General features: G+C 34.7%; 2 protein-coding genes across 2 annotated transcripts in view; one reads left to right on the forward strand and one right to left on the reverse strand.

The window, feature by feature from the left end:
* HELRODRAFT_185395 (hypothetical protein) overlaps positions 1 to 11694 on the forward strand; it is a 17910-nt gene extending 6216 nt beyond the window's left edge. The window contains exons 4-14 of the mRNA XM_009015132.1: positions 6786 to 6825; positions 6960 to 7042; positions 7148 to 7288; positions 7592 to 7808; positions 8245 to 8337; positions 8630 to 8842; positions 9436 to 9488; positions 9701 to 9826; positions 10015 to 10180; positions 10905 to 11045; positions 11176 to 11694. Coding sequence (XP_009013380.1) covers positions 6786 to 6825; positions 6960 to 7042; positions 7148 to 7288; positions 7592 to 7808; positions 8245 to 8337; positions 8630 to 8842; positions 9436 to 9488; positions 9701 to 9826; positions 10015 to 10180; positions 10905 to 11045; positions 11176 to 11372 — 1470 coding nt within the window. The 3' untranslated portion in view covers positions 11373 to 11694. The remainder of the gene's footprint in view (positions 1 to 6785; positions 6826 to 6959; positions 7043 to 7147; positions 7289 to 7591; positions 7809 to 8244; positions 8338 to 8629; positions 8843 to 9435; positions 9489 to 9700; positions 9827 to 10014; positions 10181 to 10904; positions 11046 to 11175) is intronic.
* HELRODRAFT_169296 (hypothetical protein) lies at positions 11565 to 17271 on the reverse strand (the record flags this gene model as incomplete). The annotated part of the gene is made up of 10 exons (XM_009015133.1): positions 11565 to 11624; positions 11745 to 11787; positions 11848 to 11897; positions 11960 to 12005; positions 12062 to 12121; positions 12222 to 12352; positions 13159 to 13243; positions 14137 to 14475; positions 16150 to 16210; positions 17211 to 17271. The coding sequence occupies 10 exons, from the start codon at positions 17269 to 17271 to the stop codon at positions 11565 to 11567; spliced, it is 936 nt and encodes a 311-aa protein (XP_009013381.1).
* Positions 17272 to 18909: the final 1638 nt, after the last annotated feature.

The raw sequence follows: 18909 nt of genomic DNA on the forward strand, positions 1-18909 counted from the left end.
TTATTTTTTTGTTTTACTTGTTTCACTGATATGCACAAAAAATTTCATCAAGATATGTTGGCTAGTTCAAGAGATATAGCGTTCTACATAGGTACAAGTTTTGAAAAAAATCGCTCAAAAATTTGGGGATGCTGTCACAAAAATCTTCATAACTTGAAAAATAATTGAAATTTTTTTATAAAAATTTTATTTTGTCGATGAAATACATTGAGGTACTTACTGTTTAAATTTAAAAAAAATCGGAGATGGTCGGGCGTGGACCATGGTTCAAGTTGACAGAGAATGACCCATATGTACAACAAACAACAACACACGTTTAAACGACATTTTCTCCGAGATCGGGGTTTGCCGTTTGGCTACCTATGATGAAACCGAAATACCCCTCGACGCCATTCACATCTGTCTCTCACCTCAGTATCACGCAACCCCGCTTTCACTCTGCACATGTCCATACCACCGCAATCTCGATCTCCTTATCAATGTCACAATGTCCTGATTCAGTCCCATCATTGACATCAGCTCTGTACTACTCCTCCTATCCTTCACTTTAACCCCACACATCATCCTCACCATAGCTCTTTCAGCCCTCTGCAGTACACTTTCCTTCTCTCTCCTCAACACCCAAGTTTCACCACCATATACTATCGCTGCTCTAACACATGCATTATATACCCTCTCTTTCATCTTCACTGACCATTTCTTTCCACACAATACTCCACCCAGTTTCCTAAATTTCATCCATCCCACACGAACTCTAGCCGTAACTGCGCTCAAACATCCTCCATCCGCGTTCAGCTTAACCCCTAAATAAACAAAGCTTTCCACTCTTTCAATACCACCACTCAACCCCGTCCTTGCGTCCGTTCTATTGATCACAACATGAACACATTTCTTACTTTTGAACCTTCCACCTTTTTCAGTGCCCCTATATATATATATATATATATATATATATATATATATATATATATATATACCAAACTTTCAAACTTAAACTTTCAAAAGCTAAAAGCTAAAAATTTGCTAGATTTTATCAAATATTGCATCAATTATGGTCTCCTTCCAGCTTTTGCAAAATTATTTTACGACCAACCGACGTAACCTAACTTCCGAGCAAGAAAGTCAACAACGGATGTTGCATCTTTCCCGTGAGTTTGAGGTTAAATATACTTTTGTGTGAGGTTAAATATACTTTAGTGGATCAAATCACATCCCAACTGACAGAACAAATTGAACTGTGGAATCTCTGCTTTGCCAGCGAGGAGATTAAAACAAACATTAGCTAGGCACTAAAATGAATTCATTACATCATTCCAACAATCAATCAAATAGCAAGTACATAAAAAAATTATTATCATTAATATTTCGAAATAGGGCCTGTACGATTTTCTAATTAATTTTAATAGATTGGATAATAATTACAATATTACTGTTAGAAATATTGAAAAGCTAAATCGTAAACTTTCAAAAGCTAAAAATTTGCTAACTCCCGGGAAAGATAAAGCAATCGCTGCTCACGTTTGAGCCCGGTTGTTAGGTTTTGTCGGTCGGTCGTAGAAGTACGCGTAAATTGTATTGTATTGTATTGCAGAATTTGTACAGCGCCTTTTGTGAGTTGACTTCAGAAGCGCTCTCTATTCTTTGCTGTTGAATGTTGAAAAAATGAGTCTTTAGCCGTTTTTTGAATTTTCTTCGACTCATGATGTTGAAATTCTTTAGATCAGCAGGCAACGCATTCCAAATCTGGGCACATGCGACTGAAAATCTTTTTCCAAAATGAGAAGATATGAACTTAAAAATGTGTAGATCAACGCGGCTTGATGATCGTAGTCGACCCCTATATTGATTCTCTGATACTGAATGAATCTGTTCCCTCAGGTAGATTGGTGCATCTCCAGTCAAACAATCTCTTACAAGTAGAGCTAGTTTAAATGTTACTCTCTCTGGCATGCGTAGCCAGTGCAGTTCATCTCTAATGAATTGGTAGATAGGATCAAACCTTGATACGCCAGCAACCAGTCTAGCAGCGGCGTTCACAACTGATTGAACATCATCTTGTAGCGAAAGGTTGATCCCATACATCATCACGTTACAAAAATCAATCCTGTTACAAATGAAACTGCACACAAGAGCTTTTGTCGAGTCAACTGTCAAATATCGTCTGATGGCTCTTAGTTTTTGTAGCTGGAAAAAACATTTCTTACCTAATTTATTTACATGACACTTCATTGAAAGGTCTGGATCCATAACCACACCTAGATTTGTCACTGGATCTTTGAACCCGTCAACCTGAAGGAGTTTATGAGGTGTTCCTAGCCACGTGTATTGCGTTTTGTTGATATTTAGCTTTAATTTATTTGCTGTCATCCATTCTCCTACTGCTTTTACAGCATCCGTGACAGTTGTAGAGAGTTGACAGGACAAGCTCGCATACCCAGATCCGTATAGTTGAATGTCGTCAGCGTACAAATGGCAACGAGCACCTGATGATTCCACAACGCTGACTACATCAGCAGTGTATAGTATATATAACAGAGGGCCAAGGACGGAGCCCTGTGGAACACCGCAGGTAATTTTTGACGTAGCTGTGTCTGCACCTTCCTCAACGTTGACAACCTGTATTCTGTCTGTCAAATAGGACTGAAACCAGCTAAGTGCGTCCCCTGTTACACCATATGAGACTGAGAGTCTTTCTAGCAAAACATCATGATCAACAGTATCAAAGGCAGTGCTAACATCCAGCAGTGCAAGCATGGCTATATTGCCCATGTCAACTGCATCACACACATCAGAAACCACTTTGAGGATCGCCGTTTCGGTAGAGTGAGCTTGCCGAAAACCTGACTGAACTTTTGGCAGTAATGAATTTTTGTTCAGGTATAAAAGAAGTTGACGAGCGACTATTCTTTCTATAATCTTTGATATAAATGTCGAGCCGATGTTGAGTTGTTGTGAAAACCGGGAGACAGCCACCTTCAAATGATACCTCAGATTTCGATTTGATGTGTTGCAAGAAATCTTGAGCTGAGGTTGACGAGACTGAAAATTTAGGAGAAATATTTTTCCCAAGCAAGGTAGACATGATGTTCCATAGCTTTCTAGGATTTTGAGAGTTTGAAACAATCATCAATTGGTAAAAATTTTTTTCTTTGTTGACGAATAACTTGTGTTTTTCACCTATCGCACTCTTCCAGCGATTGAGATCGACTGGGTTTTTTGTTGAATGATAATATTCTCTCAAATCTTCGTGTAGAACGTTTTACCTTGTAGCATTCATCATCAAACCAACCCCTGGATTTTGAGCGAACTTTAATACATTTTATAGGAGCATATTGATCTATGAATTGCCCGAAGGTGGATTCATATCAGTTGAAAAGTGTGTTTGTGTCATATCCGGAGTATGTATTTGGACAGCATAGATCACTTTTTCTAATCGAATCCCTGAATTCATCTCGTTTAATTTTCCTGTAACTCCGAAAACTCTTGAAGAGTTGCTGAGAGGGCGGTGAAACCATGACAGCCATTGAACATGAAATAAGTGCATGGTCCGAAATGACAGGAGGGTCGACTTCGACGTTGAAAATCTCGAAACATGATCTGGTGATGATGACATCCAGAAGACCACCTTTAACATGCGTTGGCGAATTAATATGTTGTTGATATCCAAACAATGATAAAAGTGCCAGAAAATCAAAACGTGGAAGTGGAAAAACGTGGAAACGGAGAATCAAAACGTGTTAGTCTAAACAAATGCCTTGGAGAATCAAAACGTGGAAGCTGAAAAGCAATATTCATTGAGAAAAATTTCAACAGATTGTCGCCACACAGTTAGACCACCAATCGCAAGCCAGTACATATTGGAGTACATACAAAACAGTTTTGATAAACGCTGCAACTACAGTTTGTGGGAAAACTGGTACAAAACACCAGCATGAATGGGACACTTGGTGGTGGAATGACAGTGTACTAAAGGCAATAGCTGAAAAGAAAGCTGGATACAAGCAATGGCAAAAATCAAAGTCTGTTGATGACCGTAAAATTTTCCGTGAGAAGAACAACTATGCAAGACGTCAAGTTGCACTGGCTCGAACAGATCAGTGCAGAGAGTGGCTCACCAAAAGCAAAGGTGAACAAATGAAATCTCTGTATCGTATAGCAAAACAAGCAAAGCGTACGAAAAAAGAAATAGTTGGTGCCTCATGTATTAAAAATGACAAAAATGAGATGGTTCTTAAACAAGATGAGATCAAGCTACAGTAGAGAAAATACTTCAACCGTCTGTTAAATGAAACAAATACAATCAATGTCAACTTTGACGCTCCACCCATCGAAGGTCCGATTCCAGACATCACTGTAGAGGAGCTTACAGAAGCTCTGAAAGCTATGAAGGATGGAAAGGCAGCAGGGCCCTCTGGACTCACAAATGACATTATCAAAGCATCTGGTACTGCAGGTATCCAAACGTTACTATAACATTGCCGTGAAATCTGGAGAAATTGCTCAATGCCGACTGAATGGAACTATAGCATGACAGTCCCGCTATACAAAAACAAAGGTTGAACTGTTCATCATATCGGAGTATACGTCTGTTAGAACACTCCCTGAAAATTGTCAAGAAAATCATTGAGAGAAGATTAACGTCGTGCATCACAATCGGAAATTATCAATTTGGTTTTCTAGCGGGGAAATCAACAATTGATGCAATTCACATCTTTCGGCAACTGCAAGAGAAGTACCTCGCAAAGCATCAACAACTATCACACATTTTTGTAGACCTTGAAAAAGCATTTGATCGAGTTCCCCTTGAAGCAATCAGGTGGAGTCTACGTCGACAACTCATTTCAGAATATCTTGTTCGATTTGTGATGGAAATGTATACAAATACTAAGACTCTTGTCAGCACAACGGTTGGAAACACAGATGCATTTGTCATCGGCGTTGGAGTTCACCAAGGCTCGATTCTCAGTCCACTGTTATTTATAACTGTGATGGAAGAAATCACAAAACCGATACGCACTGGTGACATTTGGAATCTAACACTCGCCGATCATGGATTCAAAGTCAACATCAGCAAAACCAAAGCAATGAACATTGGTGAACCTATCCAATCTACAGCTACTGGGCGATGGTCCTGTTCAGTTTATAAAGCTGGTGTAGGTAACAATTCGATCAAGTGTCAGCAGTGTAGCCAGTGGTGTCACCACTGTTTTTGAAGCCATTAAGGTAGAGAAAGTCACATCGTTTCAATATCTAGGGGATGTTCTGGATTGTACTGGAACAGCTGAAACTGCCGTTTGAGCACGCATACGTGCAGCCTGAAATAAATGGCATCTCCTTGCCTCTATATTGATGTGGCGTGACATCCCACTACCATTACGATCAAGACTTTATAAATCTGTGATACGTCCGGTGTTGTTATATGGTGCAGAAACATGGCCAATGACAACCAAAATGGAACAACAACTTCAACGAACTGACATGAAAGTGCTCCGATGGATGCAACGAATTAGTCTAAAGGACCACATCAAATCTACCGAAATCCTGCGTCGTGCTGGTTTAGATGATATAAAGGACGAATGCCAGCAACACCGTCTGCGGTGGTTTGGTCATGTCAAACGAAGTAGAAACGGTGCCATAACTTCTCTTGCAGATGTTGAAGTACCTGGCACACGTCCCAAAGGCCGTCCAAAGAAGTCCTGGTCGCAAACAATCGAGCAAGACATGAAAGCTCTAAATTTAAATGAAATGGATACAACTGATCGTCTAATTTGGCGCAAAAAGTTGATGGCAAAGGGAAAAACGTCCTACCTCGGGAAACCGGGTCTCTGGACGCAAAACGAAGATTGATTGATTGATTGATTGATAAAAGTGCCAGAAATGATGACGCATGAAGGCTTTGGGGGTCCTCAGGATGAATGTTTAGATCACCCATGATGACAATCTGACCGTTGAGAACAGCAAGAAGTTCAAGAAATTCACGAAATTCGTTGAAGAATGATTTCATGATTGGCGTTGAACCGGTCTGTATGCGACAATTATCATTATATTGATGGAGGGTTTTGGATATGTAAAGATGCATAGGTATTCAATGGTTTGTGGGCGAAAATTTAAATCCATTCGTGTAGGCTTAAAATAATCTTTAATAAGAAGAACCACACCACCACCATGAGGACCAGATAGAACAGCTGGTGTCTTTACCAGTTCCCGGGCCGCATCAAAACATTGATAGCCATCCGGTGTTGCTCGACGAAGAGATACATCTTCGGAGGTGAAATGTCTGCTTTCACTTATTACTAGAACATCAAATGTTGGAAGGAGATCATATTTTATACAGTATTGTATGAATTCTACCTAGTTGTTGAGTTTTGTTCAGTAGAATTCATACAATACTGTATAAAATATGGTCTCCTTCCAACATTTACGCGTATTTCTATAACCACCCGACAAAACCTGAGAACGTTACCGGCGATTGCTTCGTCATTCCCTGGAGCTAGAGGCAAAACAAAATCAAACAATTCGGTAGAATTCATACAATACTGTATATTATATGGTTTCCTTCCAACACACACACACACACACATATATATATATATATATATATATATATATATATATATATATATAGGGCTGGTTATAAACTACCTGAGCAATTCAATCGATTTAAAAAATTGTTGTATTTATTCTTTTATGTAATAGACAAGAATTAACATTTTTGACATTCATTGGTATTACCTATTAAATAATGCATTCAAGATTTTTTATTGTTAAATTTTCAATTAAGATAGGAAGCTTTGGAAATAAATTTGGATGAAATCTACAGTTCAGGTTGAAATGCATAAGTTTCATTTCTTTTTATCATAAGTCAACCAATTTCTACGTATATTGCAGATCTTCTAATTATTTTTTGAAAATGTTTCAGTGTGGTCACTTTTCTCATTACAAAGTTTTGTCATGAATAGATTTGGACATGCCAAAAAGGCCGGTTTGGACTTATTCATTGAGTCGAGAGACACTAGAGACCAATGAAGAAAAATACTTTAAGGTCTGTAAAAGATTCGGTTGGTCATTGACGTAAGCAGGCATGGTTTTAATATTTTGAAATTTTTCTTTTCATTCTAATCAGTTCATTCCAACTGTATATTTGTAGAATTACTTGGATGACATGTTTGGAAAGCATGCTAACGATGAATTGAGCTATGTTGAATTAAATCTGGAAACCTGGAGGCAACTATGGAGAGTTCTGGAAATGTCAGATGTCGTTCTCCTCATCACTGACATCAGACATCCGGTAGGTACCACAGTCTCAAATATTTAATTATATGTGTAGACTGTTCTCATATGTTTATTTGCCTTTGATACTGTCGATGAAATTGTATTCATTTTATTGCGTTATTTTCTCCTATAAATCAAAACATTTTTTCATTGTCCGAATGTTCTTTATTAGTTTCAAGTTATTAACACTTAAGAGTGATGGTGATATATATTCATAAGTTTTGTATTTCTTGTTTGATGTTATGGACATTAATTGAAACTTCAACACTCGACTTTTACTTTAACATTTGAATTTGTTGACGAACATGAAACCAAACAGGCTATCCACTTCCCACCTGCCTTGTACAAGCATATCAGAGAGCTGAGCAAACACGTGGTTCTTGTCTTAAACAAGATAGATCTGGCTCCTCCAAGTCTTGTTGCTGCTTGGAAATATTACTTCCTAAATAAATTTCCTGATCTGCATGTTGTTTGTTTCACATCGCTTCCAAAAGATGAGGAAGATAGAAAATTTTTGAATTCAACTTTTGAACAGAGTAAGCTTTATGATTATGTTTACAAATAATAACAATTGTTACACACTCTTGTTGCATCACTTATTGTTGCATAACTCACAAATATGAACGAGGCGCAGAGCAAGTGGGCACGCACGAATCAACTCATCATGCATTTTGAGCACGCACTAATCAACTCATCACGCAACGTGGGCACGTACAAATCAATTCGTCACGCACTCTGCGTATGCGTATGATAGGTGGAAATATCTTTGCATTCGAACGAGTCACTGCAACCCAGAACTAGGTCCTTATTTATTATACCATCTTGCCACCCAAGATAATTTTTAGCTGAAACTTTTTCATTGAAATTTATACATTGAATTATATTGATACAAAAATAAATCAATAAATGATGGGTTGTATAGATTGTTTTCACAACTTTTTCAAATTCGTTACAACTTGATTTTTCCCATAGTGACTGTACAGAAAAAGCGAATGAGAAGAAACTATACAGCCGTTGGACCAAAACAATTGTTACAAGTCTGCGAGCAAATTGTTTGTGGCAAAGGTTATTGAACATTATACTTGTAAATAATATGGTTCTGTTATGTTCAAACTAACTTTCATTTAAAAAATTAAATTGCGTTAAAGTAACGTTTGTAAAGTTTCAAATCAAATGCTTTTTGGCAGCTTTACGGTTCTCTTATGTAGCTTTTACGCATTGAAATCAATTTCTGTCTAAACAATTTTAGTCTTTTGTCATTAATAAATTAGATATAAAGAAATTTCAGTTTCAGTAAGTGATTCTATTGGAAAATCATTCAATTAGTTTTGTTAAAGAGAAAATTTCATTCTTCAAGTTGATCTTTCATCCTGGAAAGAAAAAATAGAGTTTGATGCTATGCCTAATGAATTCACTGATGAAAGCGATGATGAAAACACCGATGAGGAAGATGATAATGAGGGAAATGTTGACGGCACTCAAAAAGAGCTCGATTACGGAAAGGATGAATATGACCAACACAAGAGATATCAGTTTTGCCAAAATGATATTTTGACCATAGGTTGTTGTGGTATGTGCATTCTTTTATTTATGGAATTTTTTAATTTTGACGTTTAAATTTTTTTATTATTTAAATTTTGAATTTAGGAAGGGGTCTGGTTAGGTTACGGGTCCCTCGCTGTCAAAAGTCAACCATTTTGTTGTATATTTGTAAAAATTTAGCCAAAATAATTTGTTTAATTACTTTTTTACGTTAAAACACCACTGTAATGCAATAAAGACACCGTTCCCTGTTTAATTGGCAAAAAAAATGCACAATAATGAAAAAAATGTCGCCAAGTATTTTCAGTTTTTGGCTCCCCTAATAACATATTTATTGGAATGCAGTGCTGCTTTTTTCAAAAACAGTAAACTGCTGCCTGGTGGACGACGTAATTTCAATAACTAAATTTAAGGGCTTATAATTATTATAAAAAGACATTATTAAACAGCTTATTAAAAACGTTTGTATGTGCGTGTGTAAGTGTGTGTAATCCTTTAAAACCTATATAATTCTCAAGTGGCCCTTAAACAAAAAATGTTTTTCCCTTTTCCTTTACAATCGTTTAATCCGCTTCCAGTCATTGTCACAAAAACTATATATTTATTTATTTCGTCTGACAGGTTACCCGAATGTTGGTAAGTCTTCGGTTATCAATGGATTAGTGGGCAGGAAGGTATAACACCGTTTTTTCCATACATTTTGTTATTTATCACATTTAGAGGTTTGCTAACTTCAGAACAGAATTTAAATTATTACTAAAATGATGCATGTAGCGTATCTTTCTTTATAACTGGTTATAGTGCGCATCCGTTCGTTCACATTCATACCAACTTTTTGATCGTTTTTTCATATAATGTTAACGTTTACAATCGCGCGATTTTTTAGGTAGTCAGTGTCTCTCGAACGCCCGGTCACACTAAGTACTTCCAAACCATCTTCCTCACTAAACAAGTTAAATTGTGTGACTCACCTGGACTTGTCTTTCCATCTTTTGTCTGCAAACCAATGCAGGTGATCATAAGTTTTTTTCATCAGTTTGATAATTTTTTGTTGGTTAGTTAAGTAGTTTCGCTAATTAATGCATTCATTGTTTTACTGGTTATTTACAAAAGAAAGTATTAAATGAAAACGGTGAAATCGTGTTTCATTATTTAACTAAGCAGTTAATATAAATTATTTTCTGTGTTTTTATGACTAAGGTTTTAGCTGGCATCTACCCAATTTCTCAACTTCGCGAGCCATACACCACGGTTAGATATTTGGCAGAGAGGCTTCCACTCCCTCAAATTCTCAAGCTTAAACATCCTGACGCAAAATCAAATGAACAAGAAGCTCCGAGATGGTCGGCTTATCAGTTATGCGATGGTAAGTATGGTGTGGTACGGCGAGGAATTTTGTAGATGGGACCCGTGAGTTTTATTGGTCTATTGACATTTTTTTAAATTAAAACCGGTATTTTCAATGAAAATTAACAAAATGTTACTCTTGTGGACAACATTTATAACAATTATTTGTGTGGAGATTTACAACAACACACGTTTAGACGACATTTTTCCCGAGATCGGGGGTTGCCGTTTGGCTACCTATGATGAAACCGAAATACCCCTCGATGCCATTCACATCTGTCACTCGCCTCAGTATCACGCAACCCCGCTCTCACTCTGACCTTCTCCACCTGCTCTCTCCATCCCAATCGCGGACGACCCCTTCCTATCACTCCTTCAACCTCGAATTCAAACGCTCGTCTAATCCCGACCCTTTTATCCCTTCTCAACACTCAACTCATATGTGGAGATTTAATAAAATATAATCCTTCCGAATTATTCGCTGTAGGGTTCTGCCTTTGTAGGTATGTTACATGCAGCTTCATTTACGTTAAATTGGCATAATCAATTTCTCAGCCGCAACTAACTCTCACGGTTTCAATTGCGTATCCATTAGTTCTGAAGACTATTTGAAAGAAGCTTTCCATAGTGAAAGTGCAATTTAACTTTTTCTTAGTCAATAAATAAGTCGAATAATTGGTTATTGATCATCAGAACACTAAAATATAAAATTAAATTTATTTGAAATGAAATAAATTCTGAAGCATGGGCGGAAATGAGAGGATTTGTAACGGCGCGTGCAGCTCGTAGCGATGTGTACCGAGCAGCCAATCATCTGCTGAGGACGGCATGTGAAGGAAGAATTTGTTTGTGCATGAGACCAATGAACTACTCAAAAAACAAAGGCAAGATCATTCATTTGTAAATTTTTATTTCAGCAGTTTTCATATAACTTTGTTGCGATCAATGCTTATATATGAGGCTTGAGTTTTAGTTTTACCTCGTAAATAATCGATCAAATTAATTGCATTACAGAAGAATGGACAAATCACCCAGAGACACATGAAATTTTAAAACTTCAAGAGATGCACAAAGGAGTTACAGGCATCAAAGACGAAACTGATACTAGCAAAACTGAGGAAGACGAAGATGATGAGGAAAGCAGCAGTGACTATGATGCAAAAAATTACTGCGAAAGTTATAACCCTTACTCTCTTCTGGCTGAAGATTGAAAAACGTTGAACCTTCAAAATCATTTTTCATTGAATTTCTGTACAGAAACGTGTGGATGCCACTAACTGAATACATCAACTTGAATAAACAAATGTAACGACCGTTAATGAATTATATATTGTGCACAAAAGAACAAAATTTAACAAATATGTAAGAAATTAAATGTTTTAGTGGCTGATGTGTTGGATGTTTTATTTATCGGGAACAGATTGTGACAACCAATCAAGGTATGGAGGGTTTCCATTGTCAATCTGCCAATTAATTAAAAGTTAATGAATGCCTTTTTACTTTTGTAATAAATATTGGTGACATTCTGGTTAAGAACGAAATATCAATAAAAGTCTGGCATAAAATGTAATAAACAATACTACCTTCATACTGATAACTTCAGCAACCTCATAAGGATGATTCTCCCTTTTTTAAATTTATGACATTATATATTGAACAACAAATTTGAACCTGAAAAAAGCAAACCTGATGAATTTTGAGAGGTCGTCAATGCGAGATGTTCTTGTTTTTATAATCTGATGAATGAAAATGAATGAAAATACATACAATGTTGCAATTGTGTTTGAGCAGGCCTTACCAACAGCAATTCATTATCTTCCTCAATGTTTCCTTTCCAACTGTATCTGAAATTATAATTAAATCATTGTATTGTGACATTTATTATGAGTAAAAAACCAACATTGATTTGACTCTGGGCATCATGTTGACACATGCTGCTAATTGTTTTTCTACCAGCAGTCTGGAATTTAATGTTAAGAGATATAAATTTATGTGAATAAAAAATTAAAAGAATAATCATCATGAATAATAAACATCATCAATATTTGATCTGACCTGACCTAGCAATTTTTTGACCGACTTCTTCATTGGGAACAGTGACATAAGCCACTGAATGAGTTCCCGATAAATAGGTTGTAGCCATGGAGACTATATCTCTTCTGAACAAACTCAGCACTCCAAGCATGCAGATCTATTGCATTATATTATTGTATTATATTTTTTAGTTACCAGTGCTGTAGTCTGTATCCTACATTGGCTGCCTCATACATTAAGTGAAAAGCTCGATTTTTACAAATTATCAATTCAATATTATGATTTATTACTCTGTTAGTTAAATTATATAAGCATGTTTTTAAGTTTTACCGAAATAGTTTTGCAATAAAAGGCGGCGGTTAAGTAGAACCTACCAAACTTTTCTACAGAATATATAAAGCATATCCCAGCTTACACCACTCATTTATATAAATTAATACAAAACATATAGATGAATTAACCAAATCAGAAATCTCATATATTTCCCGGCATCTAATTTTTGTGAATAGACAGTGACAAAAGCAGTGAACACAAAAGGTAATTTAGATTTGCATAGATACATATACTTTTGTATGACAAGTTTTAATGAATTCCTACAAATAGTTGGAGTATAAGTAAAATAAAATTTTTGCACTATCTCACCTGTGATATAGAAAAAACTATAAGTTGAGTTAGTTTAGAATGTTGTAAGACATAAATATTAGACAATAAATTTTGTACTAGCAAAATTTGATCAGCTTCAATATTTCCAATTTTATAAATTTGGAAATAGGATTGTTTGGAATGGGATCTATCTGACGCTGCAGGAATAGGTAACTGTAATAGTAAGAAAAAGTTATAGAGCCAAATCCTATTTTTCTCCATTCAAATTCATGATCGGATTTAGTTAGAGAAAGTTATAAATTATAATATTCATAAAACACTTTCTTGTTCTCCGATCATCATCATCATACCCTTCCTTACCTTACCCAGCTCATGTAATGAAAAAAAAAAAATAAAACTGTGCACCTGCACAGGAGAGTTGATAAGATAAGCATGAGACACAAGGCTAGGAGGCAGGAGGTGCAGATCTTATTATATTATTAATTATTAAATTGATTTTAATACAATATCGATTATTTATTAAATAATTATATTTATATAAAATAAAAATAACAATATTTTCAATTTTTGTTTATCTTTTTAGTTTTTACTGTACTCAATAAAAAATGAATAAAATTAAATTTTTATACAATTTAAATTTAAAAGTGCAGCGTAAACAAGAAAGGTTGCTTATAAATATAATTACAAAAATTAATTCTTACAAACCAAGAATAATGACGAGAATGCAACGAAGGAGAAAGAAACATTCATGGAAAGAAATTTAAAAACACGAAGCAAGCAAAACTAAAAGTGAAACTACGTCTGTTAAGTAATCAATCGGGCCGGATAATAATATTCTTCTGGTCGCTAAGATGTTTTTATTATTCTTTGCTGCTTAATTTGAGGTTTTCTTTGATTATGGAAGATTGCTTCGAAAATTCTCATTTGGATGAAGTTCTTGTTACCATATATTATACTAGTATTGTTTTCTATAGTGTTGTTTTCAGAGGGCCACATTAACCCTTTTAGTTCAGATGGAGCTTTTTGTTCAGAGGGCCACATTAACAATTTAACAGGAGGTCGCGGATTGAATATTTGATAGTTAATTACGTATTCTAATTATTAAATAAACGTGTACCTACATAAAACTATATACATGCTATGTATGTGCATTTTATTATTGCAAAGTAATATATATTTTTTTTTTAAATTTTAATGGCAAGATTGTTTATATTATGGTGGTTAAGGTAAATATCAACGCTCAGCCGAGAAGCGCGAATTAATTTATTTAATTAACTACATATTATTAATATTATTTTGACAATATTTAAAAACGTTATTATTATTATTATTGTTAACGTTGTGGTTCTTCTTGCTTCTTGTGATGATGTTCCATTTGCAAGTGGGTTGTTGTTGTTATTGTTGATGCTGTTGTTGTTGTTGTTGATGTTGTTGTTGGTGTTGTTGATGTTGTTGTTAGGGTTGTCACTATTGATGATGTTCCAATTGCAACTGATATTTGCGCTGTGGGTTGTAGCATTGGTATCTACAGTGTTGGCACTGTTGTTGTTGTTATTGTTGATGTTGTTGTTGATGTTGTTGTTGGTGTTGTTGATGTTGTTGTTAAAGTTGTCACTATTGGTATGATTGTTGTTTACATCATCAATATTGTTGGTGATAACATTGTTATAATTATTGCTGTTGTCGTAATTGTTGTTGTTATAATTATAATGATTGTTGTTTTTATTTAGTAGTCTATTTGAAAGTAGAATGTGGTTTGACTGTACTTGAATGTTCATGGAGGGATTTTTGTTTTGTATGAAAATTGATTCAGCTATTTTCAGGTTTGTGATGTTGTTATTGCAATAAACTATTTGCGTGTTATTTAACATTTGTCGTGTTAAAGTGATGTTATGTTGTTGTTGATAATGTTGTTTAATTGCTCCATCTTGTAGATGCATGGTAGATGCTTGACAATGTGGTAGTTGTCATTCCAATATATGAAGCATTGTTGCGGTGCGAACATTCACCGACGGAGCATTTATATTCATATATTAGATGACTTTGTTGCAGTTGATTAGTTGCAGGAAGGCAATTATTTTTCATGATTAGTTGGGATGTTTTTAAATTTTGATAGTAAATTCGAAGAACAACTTTATTAATTGGATTTGACGCTACTACGTTTCTGCGTATTATTCCTTTTAAAATTCTTTCATCTTCTTTATACGTTGTCAGTAATTGCATTATTTTGATGTATATTTTGTGCATTTTCATGATATTTTTTGGTTAATCTACTTATGACTTGATCAATTTGTTTCAAAGAGTAATTATTGTCCAACGTTCCAAACAACAATGAACAGAAAGATAATGGCAATTTCACGTAGCGTCTGACTATTGAGTTAAATTGAATTGAATTGAAAAATAATTTATTTGGCAAAAGCAAAAAGCACAAGGGATCAAGATTACAACCAAATATTCTTAAAAATAAAGATACCAAACATTCTGTTCAATAAGCCTGAACCAACCCAACCGTCAACACATATCTGTAGAGATATATTTAAACGACTACAAAATATCACGTCTCCGATATTTTTTCAACAGAACAAGCAATTAATGAGCTCAAATAACTAACACCTATCATAGAAAGTTGACACATTTTATTGAAGATTTTGTATACATACTGATCGCATCAATCACAATTCCTAAGCATTCACTGATGTCAAGCGTGGCGGGGAAAAAGATGTGGAAGCTAGTCAACAAAACCAGGGGTGCAAGTAAATCATCCACAGAGTCTGGAAATCTCAAAGCAAAAGCCCTCGACAGCCACTTTGCTACCATATCAACGGACACATACTAATGAGTTTGTTCACCTCTGAAAAGCTTTTGATATTTTAGTTAGCAAGTGAGTATTCTCACTTGCTTCTAATCTAGCTTCTCTTTCTTTACCTGATAACATCTATAATCTCATAATTGCTTTTTTACTTGATGGAAAATATTCAACATATTTTCAATTCAAAACCTTCTACAACAATAACAATCAACTCCGTGTAGTTCAAGGTTCCGTTATTGTTCCCACTTACATCATAAATGCATCCACTCTTCAGCCACAACACCAGTCAAACAAAATCATAAAACACGCAGACTACAAGTATCTCATAATCTCTTTATCAAACTCAAACACCATACAATTTGAGTTGGATTCAGTGGCGCAACTAGACCAAACTTTCAGGATGGGGGGGAGCAAATAAAATAATTATATAGCATCATAAGACACAGCTTAACAAGCACTCGTTCGAAAACAAGACAAGTTAATTTTCCAGACCAGATATTATTTCGAACAATAACCGATCGTGAGATAACAACTATACATACCCATTATGCAAATGCTTTTCAATACCACTAGACCTTTGCTCATAATGCCTCAAAAAATCTTCTGAAATTTTTACACAATTCTGATGATACGACTGATATTTACGTTTGTGATTTTGGATAGGTTTTCAACAGCTTCGGTGTAAATATTTTTTAATTTTGTATGTTTTTCAGCGTTACTTGCGTCTAGAAAATCATAAAAGATGAAAAAACAATAATAACTATACTATACTTACCCAACTTACCAAAAATAATTATCTCTATAATTACAACGAACGTACGTTTGTGATAGTTGCAAAAAGCCGTTGTTTTTAATAAATTCATATTATATATATTTTAAACTAATTCTTGACCCTTGACTGAATCTTTTAATAATTTTTTTATATTTCGGGGGGCAATTGCCCCAATGCCCCCCCCAGTTGCGCCACTGGTTGGACTCACCTCTTACATGATCCAAGCAGAGCAATCTTTCACTTAATTTAAAAATCCATTTGAACTAATTATTCACAACAATCGCAAAAAAGTTATTCCTCCAGAATATCCTTCAATCATCCACACTGATAAGCTTAAAGTTCTAGGTATCACTTTCACGTCAACGCTCAGCATTACTCCCTACATCAATCAAATCATCAAGAAAGGTCTGCAGATATTGCTCACAGACTCAAGAGCATTAAACCATTCAACGCCACTAAACCTCTCATATTCACCCACATAAAATATGCTGTTCCATCTCGGTAATTATGTATGTATATATGCTGTGCAATCTTTTTTTTCTTATATGTTGTACATGAAGGAGTGAATGTATGTTACCCTTTATAAATGTAAATATTTCTGTAATTATGAACGAACAGTACAATACTGCTAATTTTGTATGTATGCTGGTTTTTCATTTGTTTTTTCCTCTTTTTTTCATTTTTTCTGTAACTATTGCTATATTTTACTTTATAGTATTTTAATTATCTTAATTTTAATCGATTTTCTTCTACTTAATGCAACTGATACATTCTATATTCATAAGTTTGTTTTTATCATTTCATACATATATATGGGTAAGATTTTCCGACCTGCTTCCGCAAGTACGAGTTCATAAAGTACACCATCTATCACCACGACCGAAAGGTGCATTACTTTGAACACCTAACTCGTTCCAGACGCGTACTCGTACTGGCCAACCGTACTTGAGAGAGCATAGTATATATATATATATATATATATATATATATATATATATATATATATATATATATATATATATATTTAGGAACGAGGTTTTCATTAATACATATTTTGTTAAATTTATTTGCCCATTTTGCATTTATCAACTTTTTTATTATGGACTCAACACAGCGTAGTTTTTGACATTCAAATTTATTTTGAAGATACCGTTATATTACATGAACCAAATGCACGACAACTACAAAGTGGATGAGACCCAACTTAAACGAATCGTTAAATCCAACATCTCCGTCTGCGACAATAACAATCAATTAAAACTCATCATATATTACAATACTAGTCGTACATCAAACCTCGTTATAAGGAATAGTCACAATCAACCAACACCTACGCTAGAGAGGACAAATGTTGTGTACCGTTTTATATGCCCTATGCCACACAGTGTTGTGGAGAGTTATATCGGTCACACACGTACTACTCTCTCTCGTAGACTTACAATGCATATACAGGACGGTGCAATAAAGAACCATATGGTTAGTGAACACCATATGCCTCTCAACAGGACCATTTTGGTTTTGAATACTACGATACTTGACACTGAAATGCATCCTGGTCGACTTAAAATCCGTGAGGCCCTGTATATCAACAAACATAAACCCACTTTAAACAAGCAATCAAGCAGTTTCGACCACATCCTACAACTATTTTCTCAATACCGGGATCAGGCTCTACTGTGTAACGTTGTACGTGAGCAACCGTACTTTCCTGTATCACCACGATATGAATATCATTCGCAGGCAGACAGCTTTCTACCGGTCAATACACAATTTATAAGTGTACGTCGGAAATCTACTACACTTACATCTTTAACTACTCTATTACAGTCTTAATTAAATTTAATTCCCATTACATAATTCATAGTACATTTATCGTATTTCATTTTATTTACTAACTTATTTATTTTAGTTTATTTTATTCCTACATACATTTTATAACCCCATAATCTTAGTTATGCATTTAATTTGTGTAGAATATACTTAGCGTTCCATAATATTTTATACTAGTGATTACACCACATTCATCACACACGTATTGTTTATTTCCTATTCTTCCAACTTTCCAGTTTATTTCATTTATTTTACCCTTTTATTAATTAGTAACTTTTATTTAATTTCATGTTTTAGTATTAAATTTATCTTTTAGGTTACATCCTTCGCAAGGTACCATTTTAACTTCACTTTCAATTCCAATTTTATTTTTAATATCTTATCTGTCATGTCCACCAAATAATTTACATAATTCGTTTAATTCTCATTTATTTTAATTAAATTTCTTATATTTCATTGGTTTTAGGTTCTGATGATGGCTACCTAGCTGAAACAACGTTGTCAGCTTCTAATATGTCACAATTTCACAATAAATATGAATGTCAAAAACTACGCTGTGTTGAGTCCATAATAAAAAAGTTGATAAATGCAAAATGGGCAAATAAATTTAAAAAAATATATATATATATATATATGTATATATATATATATATATATATATATATATATTTCAAAAATTCAACACTACTTTCAACATTGT

Source organism: Helobdella robusta (assembly GCF_000326865.2).
Source record: "Helobdella robusta unplaced genomic scaffold HELROscaffold_15, whole genome shotgun sequence".
Taxonomy (NCBI): Eukaryota; Metazoa; Annelida; class Clitellata; order Rhynchobdellida; family Glossiphoniidae; genus Helobdella; species Helobdella robusta.